At 43.1% G+C, this 24,162-nt stretch overlaps 2 protein-coding genes across 2 annotated transcripts; one reads left to right on the top strand and one right to left on the bottom strand.

Moving 5' to 3' along the window:
- Positions 1-608: 608 nt before the first annotated feature.
- LOC106611765 (forkhead box protein O4) lies at positions 609-8,888 on the top strand. Its single transcript, XM_014212316.2, has 3 exons — positions 609-1,622; positions 1,864-3,339; positions 3,428-8,888. Exons 1-2 carry the CDS (start codon positions 1,191-1,193, stop codon positions 3,307-3,309), a joined length of 1,878 nt encoding a protein of 625 aa, XP_014067791.1. The 5' UTR covers positions 609-1,190; the 3' UTR covers positions 3,310-3,339; positions 3,428-8,888.
- Positions 8,889-13,016: 4,128 nt separating this feature from the next.
- Positions 13,017-23,911, bottom strand: LOC106611768 (sestrin-3). The gene is made up of 9 exons (XM_014212323.2): positions 23,680-23,911; positions 18,246-18,446; positions 17,784-17,966; positions 17,098-17,343; positions 16,863-16,977; positions 16,619-16,743; positions 16,221-16,387; positions 15,873-16,017; positions 13,017-15,692 (listed from the first exon to the last, which is right to left on the bottom strand). Exons 1-9 carry the CDS (start codon positions 23,743-23,745, stop codon positions 15,603-15,605), a joined length of 1,338 nt encoding a protein of 445 aa, XP_014067798.1. The 5' UTR covers positions 23,746-23,911; the 3' UTR covers positions 13,017-15,602.
- Between the last annotated feature and the right edge of the window lie 251 nt (positions 23,912-24,162).

The raw sequence follows: 24,162 nt of genomic DNA, 5'->3' as shown, positions 1-24,162 counted from the left end.
ATTGTTTCACAGGTATTAGTGACGGCTAGATGTATTGTGTATTTTGTTATCAATTAGTTGTTTACATATATATATATCACCATTAGAATTGTGATATAAATGTTGTAAATATATATCGGCTCCAGTATTCTATTGAAGCACGAGGTTATTTCTACGTGCGAAGGAGCGAGACGGCACGTTGTTTACAAGGGCAGACCGAGGCATCGTTAAATTTAGCTAGTTGATCATTTGTAACGAACGCTCTTTTGTGACTGACCCACTGTGTAATCCTAATTTGTGGGTTCTTTTCAAGTATATCTTCTTGAGGGCGACTCTATTTGAATTTTTTTTAAACTCAAATGGCAATATTATTTTTAAAGGAAGACACAATAAATAAATAATTTCAATTTATAGTGTTGTGATAGTTATAATTTTATAGCTACATTCCCTTTAATTAGCTCACATTTTCACAAACTTCGCATAGATTTACATTGTCTCCCACAAACTACCAAAACTAAACTGAGAGTTTTTTTTAATATATATATAGCCCACAGCAACGTTTTACCATAACACGTTATGTTGGCCATCAATTGCATTGTATTCTGATTGCAATCCAGATGTTTTGGTGTGCATTCCTCCCTGTGTTCCCTTTGTTCTTTTATACAAACAAAGGAACCCTCATCACAGCCTTTCTTTGCTCTATGTAAATCGGAAGGTTTATAATAGTTACTATTAAGGAGATTATTTGGGTCCCCTAATCTCCAATCTCAGGATTAACGGACGCTATATTGGTGTATCCAGATTGTGTGTTTCTTCTACTAGTCCCCTTAATAGAGGATGGAAAATAGAATTTTTTGTACGATAGTTTAAGTTTTTATTGAACTTTTGGTTAGACAATCTAGTTTGAACATAGACTCATCAGATAATAATAACAAGCATTTCGCTACACCGGCAATAACATCTGCTAAATATGTGTATGTGACCAATAACATTTGATTTGATTTAAGAGGCCTACATTTTGGTGTGCCTGTTACAAACACGTGTTGACAAACCTCCCCAGATTATATATTTGTTTTATTTTTATTTAGTAGAGATTTTTCATTCTGACTATTATTTATTTTGACGTTTTATATTTTAAGTATTATTTCTTAGTAGTCAACATTTAGAATAGTTCAGAAGTGAAGCAAACCTTTTGTGGAAAATCTCTTACAATGGAGGATTCAAAGGTACCCAAGATTGACCCAGATTTTGAGCCGCAAAGCAGACCTAGGTCGTGCACATGGCCGCTCCCCAGACCCGACATCTCAGCTGTTAAACCGGATGGGGCAGACGGACCTGAATCCGCTGCGGGAACTCCGCCCGCCGACGAGGATAAGCAAGAGCAACAGCAAATCATATGTGAGCCTGAGAAAGTTGTGGTCTCAGAGGGAGGAGTTGTAGCCGGAGTGGGTGGAGCCACGCCCCGAAAGGGATCATCCCGGCGCAATGCATGGGGGAACCATTCCTACGCGGACCTGATTAGTCAGGCAATTGAGAACTCTCCAGAGAAGCGCTTAACCTTGGCACAGATATATGACTGGATGGTGAAAACCGTGCCTTACTTCAAAGATAAAGGAGATAGCAACAGCTCAGCAGGGTGGAAGGTAAAAAGAAAACGATGTTTACCTTAATGCGCTTCATTATTGTTATACATATTGTTATAACTATGTTATTTAGACCCATTTGATGTGATCACATGATACATTATTACACTGCATTAATTTGTGAATAATAGAAGTAATTACTTGAAATCTATGGTCATCAAATTAAGTTGAATAATTTCCTAAGTTACAAGGCGCCAATGTTAAACAAAACCCTTTTTCTTTTCCCTTCCCGATACCTCAGAATTCAATTCGCCATAATTTATCACTTCACAACAAGTTCCTGAGAGTTCACAATGAGTCCACAGGCAAAAGTTCCTGGTGGATGCTCAACCCAGAGGGGGGCAAGACTGGGAAAGCCCCCCGGCGCCGTGCTGCCTCCATGGACAACAGCAGCAAACTGCTGAAGAGCCGGATGCGTGCCAAGCAGACCAAGAAGGCAGCATCAGGCTTGGGCGGGACCACCGGGGGAGACGGCGATGGCGTCGCGGACAGTCCCAACTCCTCCCAGCAGTTCCCCAAATGGGGGGTCAACAGCGGCAGCCCCTCATCCCGCGGTAGCCTAGACGACCCTGACATGTGGACCAGCTTCCGTCCACGCACCAGCTCCAACGCCAGCACCCTGAGTGGCCGGCTGTCCCCCATTGGTCCCGGCCAGGAGGATGAGGATGACCTGCCTGAGGAAGGTCTACTGGGCTACTCCACGGGCAACCTGCCCCCCACCCTCACCGAGACACTCATGGAGGAGCTGGACCTGATCGATGGCCTGACGCTGATGACAGAGCAGCAAGGAAGGGCTAGTCCCAGCACGGCCCCCATGGTGCCTCCCACCCCTCTGCCCTCCGCTTCCACCTTGCTTCCCCGGGGGTCCGGGTTCCCCACATTCCGTCAGCTGCAGCCACCCAACCTCTCCCAGGCTGCCAATCAGATCGGGGGACAGTCCTCAGGCACACAATCTGGCAACAGTAACAACTCCAAACCCTCAAACTATGGCAACTCCCTCTTCAACCCTATGCCTAGCCCCGGCTCCCATGGGACTGGTCACTATGGCACCCATGTAGCCTCCAGCTTGGAGGCGTTGCTCACTTCGGACTCCCCGCCTCCCAGTGATGTCATGATGACCCAGGTGGATCCGCTTATGCCCAGTCCGGGTGGAGTGGGGATGATGGGCATGGTGGGAGGGCGGGTCAAGCCCAACCAGCTGTTGCTGGGAAAGGGGCTTGAGCCCAACACTGTGGGACCCATGGGGATGCAATCTCAACTCCAGTCCCAGCTCCAGCAGCAGCACTCTCAGCTGGGCCTGGGCATGAGCCTGTCGGGCATGAGCCTGTCAGGCATGGCCCAGGACTCTCCACAGTTCTCCGGCCTCAAAGCCCAGCATGCACAGCTGCCAGGTATGGGGCTTCACCATGGAGGGGGCCTCTCCGCCAATGCAGGAGGAGGTCTGCCAGGGATGGGCCAGTTCGGAACGCCGAGCTGCTTCCTGCCCAATCAAGACCGCTTGCCCACCGACTTGGATATCGAGATGTTCACAGAGAACTTGGACTGTGACGTTGACTACATCATCAACAGCGACCTCATGGATGGAGAGGGCATCGATTTCAACTTTGACCCCATAATCCAGGGAGGGCAAAGCTACTCCGGCCCTGCGACCACGCAGAGCTCCGCCCACAACTGGGTACCCAGCTAACTTCCCAGCAAACCTTGCAGTGTTAGCCAGGTACACTGAAATTATACTTTCAGGTTCTAACTATACCCTTGTTTCACTCTCACCTTCACTCACTCCCTGTATCTTTTGCTTTGTGCAGGAGATTAATCAAGAACATCATGAAGTCAACATTTGTCTTTGACTCTTTGTTGCGGGTAAGGATCCCCAATCACACAAAACCTCAACGACACTCACAACAAAGATCACACCTGGTGCATTCCCATTCCTCGTCTCCCTATTGGCTGAAGATCCGAAGCAATTTTTTTAAACTTTTGCGTTTGTACTTTTGAGTTTTCTTTGGATTTAAGGACGAAACCAGACCTCAGACATCCATGTCACGTGCCAATACAAGTGGGTGGTCAGGAGATCCACCATACATGAGACCCCCCCCCAAGACCCCCTAGTAACACTTGCAACTTTTGGGGAGTTTGCCGTATGTATTTTCTTGGAGTGTTTTTGAGAGAAGTATGACAGAATTTATTTGGAGTAAAAAGACTAAACACAACAAACAACTCTAAACTACTTGGAGTAAATATAACAATGAATATTATTACTATACCAAAGTAGTTTTAGGATTGATATGGTACACCTCATTGATGTCTTTGATATTGAAGGTAAAATGGACGGGGCACACAGGAAACATGGCCAGTTTTCGTATAAATTGTAGGTGGTGAACGATTACCGACCACCACCAATTTAGACATAAAATGAAGCTGCTGCATCTGTATATATGGAGGGAATGGGGTTCAAACACAAAAACACTCGTCAGTAACTTCCCCAATGAAAATATTGAGAAGTTGCAGCTGGAATATGGACGGGTTGGTTGTGTGGCAACAAAACCAACGTGTGAGCCACTATGGGGCAAAACAGAAAGGGTTGCAGCTGCATGGGCCCAGGCCCATCCAATCAGATTGAGAGAAAAAATAAATGATAGTAATCGTCTTTTTACCTAAACATGCAAACACCATTAGATAGAATTCATAGCAAGCAATTTTCGGTCAGTGTTGTTGCCGACTAACCAACCCTCATTAACCGGTCAACAAATGGTTACATTTTTCCCAAACAGTAAAATGACATGACCAACAGAAAATATCCTCATATGCATGCATACAAGGAACGGACATGTTTCATTGTGAACTTAATGGAAACATGCAACAACAGCAAGCCTATCGTCTTACAGTCAAAAGGCTATAATGTCTATTATTGAACGTTCAACTCCTGTAATGAAGCAGCTAATTAAACCTCCATTTCAAACATTTGCCAAAATGCAATTCGCAGGAAAACACCGTTCTAAACAGCACACCTAATGCAAACGGTTCCATATGTGACAGATATGAAACTTAGAAAGATGGGGAATCTAATAGCAACAACTAAGATGGTTTGCTAATATGACTAGGATTGTGTCTTTAGGTTCTGGACAACGAAAGAAAGATATGAAAACCAATAGAGCAGTAGAAAATGATGGTTAATGGCATGAGGAAGTCTTTATAAAATAATATCTTCCTCCATGTTTCTATGGTTGGATTTTGGCTAGGCTACTTTGAAGCAAGGTAAGACATGCCTCATTATTTAAAGTAAAGTAAAACGATCAGGTTTCAAACGATTATGCTGCCTCAAGCTCACATTGTAAAGTGGTGGGTGACGCGCTGATAGCCTGCCTACCGTTGACTATAGCCTGCCTACCGTTGACTATAGCATATGCACTCAAATGGCGAATGGGAGGTGCACTTGAATTATGAGTTGAATTTGAGAAATAAAAATTGATATTTTTAACCGTGGCCATCAAAACAGTTAACACGCAATGACTGGGCTTATAAAAGCATATTTCACTCCAGTACCAGCTTTTTGAGGAGCTACTCTCGCGCTGTCTGACAGGTGGTAGGCTATTCTGCTCCTCAAACTAGACTCTGTATGCTGTGCTTGTGATAACTAAGAAGCATGACGACTAACAAAAATACACACACCAATTTAATTTCACAAAATTATGCAAATGAACCTATAGACCGATAAGCATGACTGGTCAAATGTATTTTCGGCGGCTAACCTATTAACCGTTAACCGTTAACATCCCTACAAGAAGTGCACTGGAATGACATTCACTCTCATGGGATGGGTGGCCAAAAATAACTAACTGAAAGCCACACTCCCAATAAGCCATGAATATGACCGCATTGAGGCATATGTCACTGTGCTTCTATGGCTATATGCACTATATAAATGCACCATACCACTGCCTGCTTTGTTCATTTAGCAAACAAGACCGCTCATAATCCAGTGCCTTTATCACAGTCAATACACATATTTGAGCTTTAAAAATGCTATTTTTTTTCTCTGCCTCATGACAAAATGAATAGAAGTGCTGTAAATTAGGGGGGGACCAATTCATTTCTGGCTACACTACTGCAGGGGTTGGCTTAGATTGATGACAACATGTAAACTATATTTAATTTCCAAATGTTTATTGAAAACATAAATACATTTGCACAATGAGCACTTGTCTCATAGATCGTTAAAGTTGTTGATTAGCTAGCTCATTTTAGCCATATTAGCATTGACATGAAATCAGTCAAAACACATCAAAACAAGACATGGTATCAAGAACAAGATAAAACTAGCTGAAATGAGCCACCTACGATTCCCCACATGGCAACTTCTTGTCATTGTTACTAGCCATCTGACCGTTCAGAATCATAACAAAGCTCAGCTTCCGGCCCCATTGTGTGTCATTTTCGTGACGCCAGCCAACTTGTATGACGTAGGCAAAGTGTGAAGATGTTAAAGATCATTGGATGAGACTGAGTTAAGGATGCACGATTTGACATTGGACTCTGCAGGTTGACCAAACTTAGTTTAGCGTTTGGTCGCTTGATGGTACGAAACATGTGCTTTTTGTTTCTTTTTCATTGAAGAGACTGGAGCTACAAGGTAACTAGGAGTTATTTTAGTGGTAATTCAGTAATTGAACAGTACGGGGTATGTGATTAGGGCCGGGACGACACCAGTATCGCAATACTCCTTAGTATCGTGGCAAGGAAATAAAACACAAAGCAGGTTGAACTTCTTTATCAAAACTATCATTATGTTATCATCCAGAGTCACATGTATTTATTTTCCAAGCTAAAGCACACAATATTTTATATACAGCAGGTTTTTAAAGGACCAAAGAGTTGGTCTGCTTCGTGTTTTCATTTTTGCCATAGAAACAATATTGCGACACTGCTATCGTCCCGGCCACATATGTGATATGCATTCACAGTTTGGCATTCGTGACTCTGCTCAGTGTGTGCTAAAGCTCAGGGTGGAAATATCTTTGGGGGAGTATTTTTTTTCTCTCCTGATGTGCAATTTCACCAACAATATGAAGAAATGTGAATTGTGAACTTTTTACAGGGGGCATTCAAAGGTCATTTTATTTGCCAACAATTGATTTGGTTGGCCAAGTGTTATATCATTGAAAACAGTATTCCTCCACTGCTGTATGGGCCACTTGAAGGTTTTGCAGAACCGTGTTGTGTTTCAAGGCACTTGGGAGTATTCCTGTCAGGTGGCAAGCACACTGAAATGGCAAAAGAAGAGCCGAAATCCAAGTTAGGTTGAATCATTTCATCAGAGGAGGAAGGTTGTATACGTGCTATGCACATAGACATGACATGCTATGCAGATCAATCAGGAGAACTAAAAATAAGTCTTGAAGGAAATTAAGATCTCCTTTTGAAGGTTTTGTTATTTAATGTTTTCCTTAAATGTTATATCGCTTTAAGTAAGGGAAACCGGGGCTTCATGTGGGAATCATTTCTCACTAATTACACTTTGTTATACATTACTAACCGTCTTTTTTATGAAATTAATACAATGTGTGAAGTAAAAAAATACATATATTTGACTATAGTTTAATATACAATTTAGATGGAGGTTATAAGTGAAATATTAATATATTACTAATCAGGAAAAAAAGTAGTTTTTTTTTTAAATTGGAGAAACTATTTCAAAGATCATTTTTAACAGTCATTTTCTATATATTCTTTTATTTTTGTAAAAGATGAGATGCATGTAGATTTTATACATAACCAAAGGAACACTAAGAATTGCATGGCAGATAAGGGGGTGCTTGGGACAATGTATTTCAGTGCAGATAAGCTTTGCAAGTGGAGCCTGTTCAAAGACCTGCCATTTTAACAAATGACAAGGCAGGTGAGGTGAGGCAAAGTGGATGCGTGGACCAGTATAACTTTATTTTCCAAATTGACTTGCCACTTATTTAGTTCATTTGACTTGACTATTGTGAAATTTAAATACAAATAAAAACCTCACATGAAATGTACACAATGGAGGACATTTTGCTTTCAGCAGTGATCTCTCAGGGTCATTCAAAAATAATAACAATGGAAACATCTTCCTTAAGGGGGTAATCAGATAATCATCAGAATAACAACATTTATTTAAGGTGAATTTCTTTGTTAAAATACAAGATTGTAAACCAACAGCCCCTCGTGTTCTGCCGTTTTCTTGATATGGCATCCTTGACACAAGTGTCTTGGATTCAAGCCACTTTCAATTTAACACTTTAAAATACAAATTCTAATTTTACTGTAAGACGGAAGTATACAAGATATCTTTAGTCATATATCATAATAATAGTCTCGTTCGAGGTTGTTAAACTGCCAATATTGAACACTAGAACATGTTACTCAATAGCAAGATGCACCATGTCATTTTACAAAAAAATGTTTCTTTCCTTTTGAAGATGTGTTTTGTGTTAGGCGGAAGTTTGTATTTAAGTATTTGTTCATGTCAGAAAAAAGGTTATCGTTTATTGTAAAGTTTTTTTTGTGTTGACCAGTTTTTCATCTGAAATGCATCCTAGATGGAGTTTTACATGATTGTTAATAATGTCACTGTAACCATGTGAATACATTAGCTTTTAATTTGTATAAAGCACCCGTTTTCTCACAAAGATTTTCCTATTGATCGGTGCTAGTTGTCATTTATGACATACATTAAGATGGCCGTAATGTAAATGGTGCATATTTACATCACTTTAGGGCCTTGAATCATTTGTATGCATCACACAAATGGATATCTTGAGTGAGTATAAAGGTATTGATTAGTTAAAGGTCCAATGCAGCCATTTACAATTAAGTACCTTACTGTGATTGTTTTTTTCTCTCAATTAAAACAGTAAAAAAATAAATAAAATAAAAAATTGCTTCTTAATTTCTCAAGCAAGAATTTTGCTTGGACCGCCTGTGAGTGGTGGGGAGGATAAAAGTGAAAACTAGCTGTTATTGGCAGAGTTTGAGTTTGGAACTCTCTTTCTTATTGGTGTATACTAATGTCACCAGGCAGGTCAAAACCCCATCCCACCAAGAGGCAGTCATTCAAATCTTTTCAAACAGCTTTTACACTGAAAGGGTATATCACAACCTCATAGTGTGAAAATATTTGTAAAACACAGGAAATCAAGTTATTTACTGCACTGGGCCTTTAAAGAAACAAACCTTTATTAGTATTTTTGTTATATACACTGCTCCAAAAAATAAAGGGAACACTAAAATAACACATCCTAAATCTGAATGAATGGAATAATCTTATTAAATACTTTTTTCTTTACATAGTTGAATGTGCTGACAACAAAATCACACAAAAATAATCAATGGAAATCCAATTTATCAACCCATGGAGGTCTGGATTTGGAGTCACACTCAAAATTAAAGTGGAAAACCACACTACAGGCTGATCCAACTGTCCTTAAAACAAGTCAAAATGAGGCTCAGTAGTGTGTGTGGCCTCCACGTGCCTGTATGACCTCCCTACAACGTCTGGGCATGCTCCTGATGAGGTGGCGGATGGTCTCCTGAGGGATCTCCTCCCAGACCTGGACTAAAGCATCCGCCAACTCCTGGACAGTCTGTGGTGCAACGTGGCGTTGGTGGATGGAGCGAGACATGATGTCCCAGATGTGCTCAATTGGATTCAGGTCTGGGGAACGGGCGGGCCAGTCCATAGCATCAATGCCTTCCTCTTGCAGGAACTGCTGACACACTCCAGCCACATGAGGTCTAGCATTGTCTTGCATTAGGAGGAACCCAGGGCCAACCGCACCAGCATATGGTCTCACAAGGGGTCTGAGGATCTAATCTCGGTACCTAATGGCAGTCAGGCTACCTCTGGCGAGCACATGGAGGCCCCCCAAAGAAATGCCACCCCACACCATGACTGACCCACCGCCAAACCGGTCATGCTGGAGGATGTTGCAGGCAGCAGAACGTTCTCCACGGCGTCTCCAGACACTGTCACGTCTGTCACATGTGCTCAGTGTGAACCTGCTTTCATCTGTGAAGAGCACAGGGCGCCAGTGGCGAATTTGCCAATCTTAGTGTTCTCTGGCAAATGCCAAACGTCCTGCATGGTGTTGGGCTGTCAGCACAACCCCCACCTGTGGACGTCGGGCCCTCATACCACCCTCACGGAGTCTGTTTCTGACCGTTTGAGCAGACACATGCACATTTGTGGCCTGCTGGAGGTCATTTTGCAGGGCTCTGGCAGTGCTCCTCCTGCTCCTCCTTGCACAAAGGCGGAGGTAGGAGTCCTGCTGCTGGGTTGTTGCCCTCCTACGGCCTCCTGCACGTCTCCTGATGTACTGGCCTGTCTCCTGGTTGCGCCTCCATGCTCTGGACACTACGCTGACAGACACAGCAAACCTTCTTGCCACAGCTCGCATTGATGTGCCATTCTGGATGAGCTGTACTACCTGAGTCACTTGTGTGGGTTGTAGACTCCGTCTCATGCTACCACTAGAGTGAAAGCACCGCCAGCATTCAAAAATGACCAAAATGTCAGCCAGGAAGCATAGGAACTGAGAAGTGGTCTGTGGTCACCACCTGCAGAACCACTCCTTTATTGGGGGTGTCTTGCTAATTGCCTATAATTTCCACCTGTTGTCTATTCCATTTGCACAACAGCATGTGAAATTTATTGTCAATCAGTGTTGCTTCCTAAGTGGACAGTTTGATTTCACAGAAGTGTGATTGACTTGGAGTTACATTGTGTTGTTTAAGTGTTCCCTTTAATTTTTTGAGCAGTGTATATATATAGTGATCCCCAAACTTTGTCACTTAAATAGATTTGAAATAAAAGTGAATACATGAAGTTTGAGGTTTTTTAATAAGCATGTATGAAAGTCCCATTGATAAACAGCAAATCATTTTGGTTGCTGTGATGGATTCCGCAGTGGTACTCAAGTCAATGATGGCATAATGGGTGGACTGGCAGCCATTGTGAGTGTACCCATAGGAGCCATGCAGGAAGTAAATCAATATGTTCTGTGATTTGTTGATTTAACTTAACTGACATTAGAAAAAATACATTCCATTGCATGAGCCACATCAGTGAAAATCATTTGAATGAACATTCTACATTACCATGGAAAATATTGCATCACAATACCAGGCAGCCGTTGCGAGTGTACCAATGTCAAATTGCCTGGGTTAGAGGTTCCAAGCCCATTCTATTTCTATGGTCATACTATTGTTAACATTATTGGCCGGGTCTTAGAGAGATGTCCTCTCCTTATGCATTTTAGGGTGGGTGTGAATGTTTAATAGGAGTGACTGAATGAAAGGGAATGTGTCATTGTTGGACAGTGGTGTAACTGTTTTAAGTGTTGACTGAAAGTGGGGTGGCCGTGTTTAAAAGCACAGTGTATAGGGGACATCCTTCCCATAGGCTGTATTTGCTAGGTCATACCTTGAATAATCTGCTGGAGTTTCCCCCACTGTCAACTACAATTATGGTCTTTTGACTTTTTATCCCCTAGTCCCAGTAATATTTCCTTTCTTTATATTTTTCTTCAATTTCTTTAATACTAATTTTCTCATGATGAAAGTAGCTATTAGTAATGTCCTTTTAAATTAAAAGAAAAAAAAATGGCCCCACTTTGATAACACAGTGTTTTAGTATGTGGACAGTACATTTTTTGTTTGTTTTTTAGAAGGGGGGGGGGTGTTATCAGAGGGGTTGATGAGTTGTGCCTAGCCAATATGTGTTAACTACTTTATTTGGATAGTTTTTGTCTTATTTCTCTCTCAATCTTACTTTACATATTGTAAAGTCAGCCACAGACGGCGTTGGAAACAGTTCTGGAAAGTGGAAATAAACGTAACCTGTTTAACCATATTAATCTGTAATCTGTCATATTTTATTGGTTCACCAGTATTCACATTTATATTGTTCATGAACTTCATGGTATCAACGAATATAACAGTGGGATGTTTTTCACGTTTTAAAGGTCCTATACAGCCATTTTTATCTCAATATCAAATATTTTCTGGGTAACAAGGTTACTGTGACTGTTTGAAAATGGTTACAAAGAAACAAAAATAGCTTCTTAGCAAAGAGCAATTTCTCAAGAAAGAATGTTGCTTGGACTGTCGGAGTAGTTTGAGTGGGGAAGGGAAAACTGAAAACTAGCTGTTTATTGGCAGAGATGTTTGGAACGCTCTTATTGGTCTACTCCCAGATTGGCATTTTACTGCACTGTTAGGCACTAGTAACGCAAGCATTTCACTGCACCCGCTATAACATCTGCTAAACTGGGTACGCAACCAATAAACTTTGATTTGATTTATAAAACAAAGGAAATCACGTTTTTGACTGCACTGGGCCTTTAACATTAATGCACAATGCTTAATATCTGCCACTAGAGGGTCTAAGTGTATAGAAAAGGTTTACCTCCATCCCCACATTTCTGAGGAACTACTAACGCATTAACATGTTCTGACATTATACAATAAACTGCCATGGTTTAATCATGTTGTCACAAGGTATGGAGGCCTTTCAAATATATGTAGGAAATTACCATATGAATTAATTTTGGCCTCTGTGGCAATCTGTTGGCCTTTGTGTCCGAGAATCAGAAAATAGGAGCATGTGAGGACACTGGTGTGAATGGAATGGAGAATGGAATAAGAAAAGAGCTGAACCAAGTTCATTCATCTCTCATCCTGTCACTTATCATAACCGGCATCAGTTAGTCCCTCAAAAGCAATCAAATCAACGAAGCCGCTAAAAAATACAAATGGTAACAAGAATTAAGCTATATACAGGGAGTACTAGTATCAGATCAATGTGCAGATGTCATACTGACTTTGCCGATGTTAGTGACAGACATATCAACTGTTAGCAATATGCAGCATGAGCACAACTGCGTGGTTGTTCCTTATTGCACAACAGCATAATAGGTTAAATGTGGATTTCTCAGTAAGATGATCACTGGGGTGAGGGATCAGAAGGGAACTCGGCCAATGGTTGGGGATGCGTGTTGAGTTGATTTCAGGCATGCTCAAATGCCGTCTGTCTCAGATTCTGTTATGGATCCAGGTTAGCCTCATCCATACTCCTCCTCAATGATCTAAGACAACCATCCTTTTATCTGCAAGGACTCCCGCTTTGTATTACATTTTTTGTAAATATGTGTCAGTGAAGTGGTATTTATTTTTCTAAATGTAACTTATTCCAATAGTACTGTGAATGGTATGACTAAACTGGTTTCCTTGAGGTACTGCTGTAGTCGAGTCCCTCAGTTGTACACACTTGATTTAGATTTGAATATGAAATGAGTACAGCATATGGCAAATATGAAAGCACAATTAGGTAACCCCAGTAAAAAGAAAAAAAGAGGAGACACTCGCTTGATAGAACATCTTTATAGAAAAAATAAGTCTTCACATTTCCAAAAACATTTTTTTTTTTTTTTAAACTTATGTTTTACTTTTTTTGTTAATTTTATTGTCCATTCATTTACGTGGTAAATATTGAACAACTGTTACATCCATCTCTGTGTCAGTGGCTCGTTTTGGTTCCTTGGCCTGGTGGTCGGAAGCTTCAGACAGGAACAGACTCTTTCGCTCCTGCATTTGGAGCCATAACGATGTCATAGAGGTGTTGACGAGCAGCCAATGAGGACTGTAGTGCTCTTTTGCGCTACAGTACATCTACGTCAACTCATTTCAATGCATTTTCCCGCAAAAAGGTGGGTAGCAGACGAGCCACTGTGCATACTTGTGTCCAGTGGTTATGGCACTGGCCGTTCTATATGGACCACAGAACACTGTTCCTGAGGAGCCATCGGGGCAGTCTGCTCTAGCAAGGCCCTCACTTAGCCCAGAGTAGTCATGTCTGCCCACTCAAGCACCAGTCCAGTTTGGCCTAAAGGCACCTGCACTAAAAAGCACTTCTGTTGATATGCACTTTTTTCTTCTTCTCTGTCGTTTCAAAACGGTCGAGCCTATTGAAAAGGGTCTTCCACCCTGCTGCCTCTAAAATATTCAGGGTGCAGCGCAACAGGCAGGATATAGCAGCGAACCCAGAAGCAACATCAAGAACTCAACAATTATAGTACTGTAATGCAAAGTTGACCCCCCCAAAAAAGTGTAAAACAAAAAAAGGATATAATTCCATTTTAAAAAAATCTAGTTTGCAGTACCTACCCACGCTGTTCTGCAAATTGTACCATGAAATCAGCATCTTTATTTTAGGTCATAAAGCTTGCCAAATAAATTATTGAAAAAGACAGACCTACTTTTCACATGCATAAGATCGTACACAGACCATTGATGACATTTTATCCTTCGTCTACATCTTCTGTAGCATAGTAGAGTATGCTTAACAGCAATTCAAACTCAATGCAGGTCACTTGCAGGGACTTTCATGTTGCAATATTCCAGTTCAGAGTTCTACAGACCTTCAACAACCACTTAAACGCATCAATGCAGTTTTAGGGATGGTTTTCTTTGAAATGGAGATTCCTTCATTTGATCTATGCCAGAGCACATCAATATAAAAATTGACATTGATATGGCTGAGCTTATTTTTCACTCTACAAAACATTACTTTGGCCACCTCTTTGCATTTCGTAAAGTTAAAATATATTTTTTAAATAGTCGTAGCGATTGCAGATTTATCGAAGATACTGAAGGGAGTTGTGATCTCCTTCCGATCTGGGGCCATGGCCTCTGTCAGGACCACAAGAGTCCCTGCACTACTCCACATACACAAGACGACTAGGCTTACAGGGTGACTGTAGGAGTGGAGATCAGCTGATCGGAACACAGAGGGATCCAAGAAGCAGCCTCAGGATCATTAAGCAATGAGGCCCAAGGGGGTGTGGTATATGGCCAATATACCATAGCTAAGGACTGTACTTATTGCTATTATAAAAACTGGTTACCAATGTGATTAGAGCAGTGGAAAATAAATGTTTTGTCATACCTGTGGTATATGGTCTGATATACCACGGCTGTCAGCCAATCAGCATTTCAGGGCTCGAACCGCCCAGTTTATAATAATTTCTATTAGACACCATACAGTGGAAAGAAAAGACAGACCAACATGGATCTCCATCTCTGCGCTACCTACAATATACATCTATATATCTAAAAAGTGCTTTAAAAAGAAAAAAGGAACTATAGTTGTTTGATATCATCTTGCAGTGTTTGGGTTTTGTTCTTGAACCTTCAGTACTAATGTGAAACATTAAGGGAGCTACGATGAACAATTGTCCATCACCGTTACCACCTACCTACACCAACAAGGACTGTAACAAGACAAACTATGGCAATATCTCACCAAAACATTCACTCAATCCAATAAAAAAGGATAAACAATTGGTTTTGAACAAATGCAATGTTGAAAAGACGAAAATAATCCCAAACCAAGAAAGAGGCTATTGTGTTGGCCATGGGTACACATCTCCTTGCTACACTGCAGAACCAACCGTCTGCTTTCATCACAGTCATCAGAATTGAGACATAGCTAAACAATACATTACTAAAAATGAAAATAATGAATATCTATTATAATAGTAATATAATTGCACATTAACCATCAAGAGCAGATATGTTTGATAAGAGGAAAATACATTAAATGAAGTGGACAAACCAACCTCGCAGAATGGAAAATGAGAAGGCAGAGAGAGGGGAAGAGAGGGATTGCTTTGACTTTGGCAAAGAGCTTTCCACTGCAGTGTGCATATCACGCAAATTGAGCTTAAATGATTGCATTATATATATTTCCCTAGTTTTTAACTGCAAAATAGGACAGAGTCGCACATTTGCAGGATATGGCTGCATTGCATGCTGCTCTTTCTCCCTCATAATTGCCAGTCTCTTCCCCATGTCCCTGCCTGCTGTGAGAGGTTCCCAACCCTGAGGCCTCCTAACTGGGTCTCTGTACCGTTGGCCATTGTAACTTTGTGCCTCTCCCTCTCACCAACTGACCTAAGCTATCATATACTGGGTGATGGCTCTCAGAGCATACAGAAGCTCAGCCTGTAACCGAGCCTCCATTATAAGCAAGTTCACATGGATCTAAGAGAGAGAAAAAAAAGAGGATCATGTCATTAGACAGCTGGAAGAGATGGAATGTGGTGGAGGGTGAAACAGAGAACACAAACTACCGCTTTGCATTTGATGCGGTAGATTTACTTCCAGTGTATAGTTCAGCTGTATATGGACGCAGGGTGTGTTGGTATGATGTGGGGTGCGTACCCTCTCAGAAGGTTTGAGTGGTGCCCAGGGCAGGGGACACAGCGGGGTCTTGGTGGCGTCAGGGTAGCAGGCCACAGACTTGATATAAAGCTTCAGCTCCTTCTCCAGCAACTGGTTTACCTCCCCGTAGTCATAATCGTCGTACCTGCACACAGACGCAAACGTGAATGCGAATCAAGCGGGTCCTTTGCAGCGAATCACAAACACTGAAGCCTAGGACCAACCTGGCTGCAACGCATATGATTATGATAGCAATCTCACTTTACAATAACGCTCGTTGAATGCAGGTTGTGTACGTCTGACGTGCGCTTGTGCCGGTGTGTGTGCAGACTAGTAGCGTGACCTCACCTAATCCCCAACATGCAGTGGATGTAGTTCCAGGTGGCTCTCTTCAGGTCAGGCCCGTGGGACGAGGGGAGCGCCGTGACGCTGCGGAAACGGTCGTCCAGCAGGTGCCCGATGTCCGAGTACAGCCGGTTCACCAGGGAGAAGCCGTGGTCCTCCCAGGAGTAGTCCTTTCCAGACAGAAAAACACACACAGTCAAACAAACCTGAAATACTCACATTGTTCCTGTAACACCTCAGCTAACTATAGACCCATAGACATACGAGACAGTATATTGTACTCGTATTCTATGAGGGTTGATTCACTACTTTACTGACATGGACACCTGTTGCCTCCCAGAAGGGTGTCATATATTCCAACATAGAATATAAGCCGTATATAATATCAGCTGTGTACATACCTGCACCCGGAACACTTGGAAGTGGTCTTCCTCTCTACGGGCAAACTCCTGGTAGCCAAACTCAGGGTCTGTTATGAAACGAGAGGGGTCTGCGGAGTAGGTCATCTCCTCCTCATCTTCCACATCTGGGAGGTGACAGTGAGAGGGTCAGTAAACATAGTTGAGGAGGGATTCGTCACTCAACATTCAAACATGACTTTATCTCTCACAGCGTCGGGTGTGAAGGTGAGGGGGAACAGTGTACCTGTGTGCTGCAGTGTCTGGGTGTGTAAAAGATGCTCCCCCCTCCTCTCCTTCTCCTCCTGGGATTTCTGGATCCTCTCTTTCAAACACACCATCTCACAGCTGGAGTCCAGAGACTGCCAAGACAAGGAGAGAGACAATAGAGTGAAGAGACATGCGACTGTGGTTTCAGGAAACAATCTGTTGTGGAATAGCTCGGACGTCACATTCAGTCTGATACGGCACACAACACTTACCCGTCGTCGTGTTGTGTGTTCTGAGGGCGAGGTGAGAGGCTGCGGCACGCTAACGTTGCCGTTGGCAGCGTCACAGAGGCAGTAGCCCGGGGGGGTGCCGTTGGGGGCTCTGGGAAGGGGGACGGGGTCGGTGTCAGTGCCCGAGCCAAAAACAAAGCTACAGAGGGAGTGGCAGTGGGCCAGGAGCACTACAGCCTGAACCAGCTCAGCCAGAGACCAGCACTGCTCTCCCGTCTTCAGCAACGCCTGGTGGGGGAAGGACACAGCAGAGAGTGGGCCTTATGGTGGAGATTAGACAGGGGTGGCAGGTAGCCTAGCGGTTAAGAGTACTGGGCCAGTAACCGTAAGGTTGCTGGTTGAATCCCAAAGCAGACTAGGTGAACATCTGCTGATGTGCCCTTGAGCAAGGCACTTAACCCTAACTTTATCTGATTTTAAAATTAGATTTTAAACCTAACCTTAACTCTAACCACACTGCTAACCTTATGCCTAACCACATTGTGTTCATGAATTTTTACAATATTGCCAATTTTGACTTTAGTTGCTCTGGATAAGAGTGTCTGCTAAATGACTAGAATGTAAATGTACTGATCAGGGATATAACACTAAAAGCACAAAGCTGACATCCAAATATCTGATCTGTAGGAATGTTACATATTCTTTATACGAGCTGGTTCTTGTGGTACCTGTATGTGTGAGCGGGCGGTGAGCCAGGGTTGGTGGGCCAGAACCTTGTTGAGTTGGTCAAGGTGTTGTAGGCGAGGAGGGACGGCCTCCAGTCCCTGTAGCCACAGCGGGTCACCCCCCACCCTGAGGAAATGGGCAGAGTGCAGAGACACCAGGTAGCCACAGTGATGCCGTGCTGCAGCCTGGGAGAGATGGGGGGGAGAGGACTTAAACACAAGTACATCTAGAACAGTAACGGGCTTGTCTCCAGCATGTCGACCGTGTTTCTGTCATTGTGCGTGGGTGGGCCCAGCCGAGTGCGAGTGACTGTTTATGTATATGAAAGTGCTTTGGTGTCCTTGAGTGTGGGCGGATTGAGGTGTTTACATGTCTGTGCAAGTATGCGTGGGTGTGCATGATTGGTGCAGATACAAGATGCATTTCTGTGCACCATGCGGTGTGCGTGGTTCCAGTGGCCTCACCATGATGGCGATGTAGTGGCGGTACTGCAGAGGCAGGGGGCCGTCCATGTGGAGGATGTAGTGCTGGGTACGGAGGAAGCTCTCCAGGTACTGGGGGTGAGAGGCCATCTGCTGGGACACGGCGTCCACACCCCCCTTGCTGGCCAGAGCCTTCATGCACCGCAGCGACGCCCGCTCCTTCTCAGCGTTCACCTTTATCACCTGGACAGGACCAGAGGAAGAGGACGGTGAGACAGGTGGCAGAGACAATATGTCACTGACTGAACGCACACAGCAAGTGCCAACTAGGTCTATGCATCTTCCTCCTTGCCAGGTGAAAATCAATGTTGATAACAAGATGGAAAATAAAAAAAATGCAGGATTTTTCACAAGCAGGCTGACAGCCTCTGTTTTGAAGGTCCCTTTGGTGTCAGCCTACACTCAGTCTGTGCATTGCAGGCCCGTCAGGACTGAGCTGTGGGTTATGAACTTTGAATCAATCCATCGACAGGAGCCTTCTTGTAACAGCAGCAGAGATTTTGTACCACTAGACATTCCTCACAATATTCCCCTGCAAAACACAAACAAGGCCACTCTGCACACTTTTCAGGCAGAGAAAGACCTGCTGGTAAAGAAAAGAGCCCAGCATCCCACACATTCGCAGTACCAGGGAGGATCTACCAAACGACAAAACTGATCAATAGTCATAGGAGGATGAAATGAGACGACAGTGAATTAAAAGTGGTACCCTGAATAATGCCAAAAGTGCTCAAAACCCTCCATTTTACAATGAGAGGAGCCGATAACCTGAGTAGAGAAGAGCAGAGGAACTCAGGTGTATGGGAGAATTACCAGACTGGAACTGGATGAGGCCTCAATGAGGGAAGAACCACAGCAATGAAGGAGGAATAAAGAGCGAGAGACTGGCTGGGGAGAAGGAGAGACATCAGCCAAGAGAAATATGGACTGATAGGGCCTGGTTTTGTAAAGGCTAAAGACATTTATTACCTCTCTCACTCTCATACAACGGCTTCTAGGAAAAGGTGTTGGCACCGGGACGGAGAGAGGCTGAGGGAGAGAGAGAGGCTGAGAGAGAGAGGCTGAGAGAGAGAGAGGCTGAGAGAGAGAGAGGCTGAGAGAGAGAGAGAGAGAGAGAGAGCTGAGAGCAGGTCTTGAGTCTGTTCCCCAGTGTGTGAAATGTGAGAGGCCAGCTTACCTAGGGGCCAAGTGGCTCAACAACCTCTGCTGGCAGAGCCTGGTGTTTTCAGTAACCCACCACTGTGGAGAGTTATGATCCCCGTCATACCAAAGCTATATCAGTAGTCGTTATTTAGTTCCACCGCCTGATGGAATAGCTCCTTGGCATTTGACCATCATGTTAATATATCTCACTGGCTTCGCAGTTTCATAAAAACAAAAAAAACACTTTGCGCCTTAACCAGCAGGTGGCACTGCTCTTCCTCCAGCATTAGGTACAAATTTCTACGTCCTTCAAGTATGAGTCTCGTTCACCACGCAACAGCTATTGCCTGTCAATCTGATGGTAGGCCTATATAGAGCATGCACGGTATGGATGTGTGGAGGCCTTTGGAGAGAGAGAAGATGAGGAGATTCAGTGACGGACAGCATAGCAAACAGGAGTGAAAGCTCCGACACGCTGACTTGGACCCCGACCCACTTTCAAGGAAAATGGGAACTCAACTCTGACTGGGGCCTCGCCTGTCTAATACCAATGTCTCTGGCACTGGTGTTTGTTACTCACAACCCTACAGACATGTGTCTGCGCACGCACACAACTGATTTGTGGCCCCACACTTCTTGGTGGGGTTCTCTCTGGCTTCAACAGGCATCAATAAACAAGCCTCAAGAAACTCCCACTCTAAGAACTCAGTCCAACCAAGCCTCCAAGGAAATTTCGAGGAACTTTCTGAGAATCAAGTTCCATACAAGCGAATGAAACACTGGAGTTTAATTTCAGTGGGTGGGGAATCGTGGCAGGGCTCTCCCCGGGCTTTATAAAGCCTGCCATGGTGCTGTGACCATGACGCCATATTAATGTGTTTTGTTAATACTGTATGTCCAATCGATGCGTTAAAGCCGGAATGACAACGCGCCAGACCAGTCAGTGTCCCAGATAGAACCTCATTCCCAACCAAGACGCTCTGAGCTTTAGACTCCATGCCCCACTCCCCCTGTAAATATATCCCATTTCAGCAGGGCCTGATAACCAAGCCTGACGACACCCCACCTCGCGGCTGACCCAGAAAAACAGGCTCCCAGAGCCGCAGTAAAGACAAATACGTTAGGCACGCTCAACAGGTCAGTCGCCATTTAAAAGGCACGATGAGTGGTCTGATTCTGAAGACATGGAACTAGTCTTTCCGTGTTGGCATTATTTAAAAATGGGTCACTAATGAATCAAACCAGACCAGAAAAATCACAGACACTTCAAACCATCACACCGGCATACATTTGGCCTACATTTTCTATAAGGGCTGGGTAGATTCATTGTACATCTTGGTATGCTCTAATAGGGAAATTAATCTCCAACATGTTTGGACATGTTCCAATATAAAAAGTTGCCTAGTCAAATTGAAACGGCATCAGTCCCAGACAGGAAATTACAATTTATGTAAATTCTACATACATCCATACATTTGTTTACTGATCAGAGAACAACACAAGGTATAAACGAGATCCAAAAGACAGTGTCAGTGGTGAGGGGGTGGGAGGGAAAGATGTAGAAGAAACAAACAAAGATGGGAAAAGGGGTTTGGGAAACAGACAACAATGGCCTATAAATTGTTGAGTACGAACGAGGAAATGAGAGGTATGCAGAGATGAGAACAAAGACGAGTAGAAAAATGATGCCAGTAGTCGTTCCAAGGGTAAATGTGACAGAGGGAGGGAGTGAGGGAGCGGATGAGGTAGTGCAGGGGGCTGCAGGGGAGGGGGTCAGCTGCAGATGGAGGAGGAGAGAGGGGGATATTCAATCTGCATTCTGAGTGAGGCTGAAGGGGTCCGTCCTTGTCATGTGCTGCTCTGCTAGTGTCCCAGCTGCCTGCCTTTAACAGACTCGTCCCTCTTCACCAGAAACACAAACGGCGAGACCTGTTTTTGGCTCTGCAACCTGAACCCAGGGAGGAGTGCAAAACAGCCAGCTGCAGCCCGTAGGGGGAGAGGGGGGAGCTGGGCAGGACAGCAGCCATAGACCACCAACACAAACATGCCAGAATTCATATGGAGACACAGGCAAACTTGTATAACAAAACAAAACTTCAGAAAAAGGCGACAGACAGGTAAAGCCAGATTATATGGTGCCTACATAAAAAGACAGGATAAGACACACAAACAAACCTGTACTCTTGCCAGCCTACATAGAGCTGAACATAAAGAGTAGAAACACAAGTCCTAATGCACACAAGGTATTTCAGAATATCAGGTTACTTTACTTGCTTGATCTAGTTATCTCTTGTAACCTGGTTAGGTACACATTCATAATCCCCCCTTTCAACCCTCTCTTCAACTTGCTTCTTTTTCAAACTAATACCATGCCTAAGAATGGCCAGTGCCTATGCATGGTAGCAGATAAGACCGTTTTCGCCACCTGCCATTTATCTGTGGCACTTTAATTGAGAGGAGATAAGGGGAGCAATAGTCTAGAAGGGGACCCTACTTTGGGCCAGTGTGCGCACTTTGCAGCAAGCTTATTTATGATGTGATGTTTTTGATTCTGCGCAAAGAGAGAACACCCAAATACATGGTGCAACAATATGCCTGTTGTTTTCTCACCAGTGCAGCAACATGTCCAAACCGTAAACATCTTATTTATTCAAATGGCATATATACACCTCACATAAACATGATCAACATATTGCTCCTATCTAGTCAAATCTGCAAACGCCTTGTGCAAATCTCTTAAGGTATTTATCATCATTTTTTATTTAAGACACATTTGCTGCAGGACATAAAAGTGATGCACCTGACATATACATGAATTGCATTGAACATAGGTCTCTAAACCCCTACTTGCAAGTGCACTTGTAGACAAAGCATAGGTATTGGTCAAGTCTATCTTCATATCAAATATTAAGGAATTCATGTCACTGATCACATTCCTCTATTGTTCTAGCAACTTCTGAATGTTGAATTGCAGTAAACAAGTTATCCTATCCGCACTGCCCCCTTTCGGCTGTACATGGGAAAAACAGCATAGAAAAGAGAAAAACAAATTTGATTGGCAGTGCACCCAGCATCACAGAGCACAAAGAAGTCAACATCTTAGTGAAAAAAAAGACACACAAAACAAATATATTTACCAAACGTTTTACATTACGGCAGAGGACCATGCATTAGGCCAATTGAAACACAGAGAAATCAGCTCCTCGAATTCTGATTGTCAACGACAACCTTTGTTCGTTAGATAGCGAGATTCTTTGTAAACCGTCATAAGAGAGTGACTAACGCCATAATTATAGAATGACATTGTATTAGCAGACACTTTTTTCTGCACGAGCAAATCTCTAGAGATTATGTCATTATCAAATTCTTCCACAAAAAGAAGAAGAAAAAAAGAGTAGGCGGCTGATAGCACTGCATATCAAACCTGGCCTGGAAAAATACGATTATAATGCAAAGACAATCAGGAAGAAGGGTATTATAGTTAGCATATTAACAGATGTTAGTTGTCAACCCATTTTGGCTAGCTACATTCTAGGTAACCACTCAATCCCATTAAATTTAGTTGAATGGGTATGTCCTGTCCACATAATTTTGACATTTCGCTTAATCGATTAGCAAGCTATTTGACTAAACCATTGTGCAACAGCAACTTCCCATTCATTGACTGAGAACATTCTTAAAAGCGTATATTTCCCTCAAGTAGCTAGTTACCTAGCCAGACTGACAATGTATGGCTATTGTTGCCGTTGGCACATTGGCTAACCTTAGTTAAGCTAGTTAACTACCGTAGCTATGTTATTTCAGAGATGAGAAACAATAACAGTCACTAGGTAACGTTAGTAGTAAACTAGAGCAAACTTAATAGCTCGCTCATGTTAACTGGCAGACTAGCTAAACTACTAGCCACTAGATAGTTAGCTGCTCACCTGCCCCTGGTCAACTGTCATCTAACGTTAGTTATCAATTCAGTTTTCTGGGTTAGCAAGACAGTTATCTAGGAAATTTTAATAATTAACGCTAGCTAGCTAGATAAAGTAAAAGTTTAGTTCGAGCCTAAAACCAACATCATATGAAGAGGTTTTGACTGCAGCCATCTAACGTACTGGTGTAGTTAACGTTAGTTGTACGTTAGTTTCGTGAAAGGAGACAATATCTGGCTCAAGTTTTTTCAGGGCAAATGAATGAACGACACAGTCGACTTAACTTCATTACTAGCCAGCTAGCTAATCGTACATTTGAACGTTGACTGGCTTTTTAGTAGCAAGAAAAATACCTGGTTCTGGACGCGCTGACATTGGGTTCCGAGGGGGTAATCCATTTTTTTCGTACAGATGATCATTTTCCAACAAGTTAGTGCATGGATACGGCTCTATCTCTCTTGATGTTCACCTACCCAGTTAACAATGCGGATCCGCTACAAAATCAAGCTACATGTCTGGGCATTTAGCTAGAGGTAAAAAAAACTTGCAGTACATTGCCAACTGCTCCAGTAACAGTGTGCCCAATCAAAGCATTTAGGGGCGGAGTAAAGAGTAGGCTGTGCAAATTCTAAAGGCCAATCAACTTACAGAGATGGCATTTTAGGCTTCAATGCTTTGACTGAAAGGTTGATATGAAAGTCAGTCACTGCTATGCTATGGTGGATTTTGTTATTGTTGATCTATTCAACTTTTAGGTAAATTTGCAGTGTATTTTTCTTTTATTACACATTCCATATACGCATACCCAGCAGGACATCAGCAGGTGTGTTTATAGG

The sequence above is a fragment of the Salmo salar genome, chromosome ssa09 (genome assembly GCF_905237065.1).
Source record: "Salmo salar chromosome ssa09, Ssal_v3.1, whole genome shotgun sequence".
Taxonomy (NCBI): Eukaryota; Metazoa; Chordata; class Actinopteri; order Salmoniformes; family Salmonidae; genus Salmo; species Salmo salar.
The sequence above is the reverse complement of the archived record's forward strand: the minus strand, read 5'-3'. Positions and strand labels throughout refer to the sequence as shown.

Coding starts and splice junctions, on each gene's coding strand:
- LOC106611768 (XM_014212323.2), bottom strand. CDS start 23,745: ATGATCATCTGTACGAAAAAAATGGATTACCCCCTCGGAACCCAATGT. Junction 18,447..23,679: donor GTCAGCGCGTCCAGAACCAG/GTATTTTTCTTG, acceptor GGTCCTGTCCAG/GTGATAAAGGTGAACGCTGA. Junction 15,693..15,872: donor CACTCAAACCTTCTGAGAGG/GTACGCACCCCA, acceptor TCTCTCTCTTAG/ATCCATGTGAACTTGCTTAT.
- LOC106611765 (XM_014212316.2), top strand. CDS start 1,191: ATGGAGGATTCAAAGGTACCCAAGATTGACCCAGATTTTGAGCCGCAA. Junction 1,623..1,863: donor ACAGCTCAGCAGGGTGGAAG/GTAAAAAGAAAA, acceptor CCGATACCTCAG/AATTCAATTCGCCATAATTT.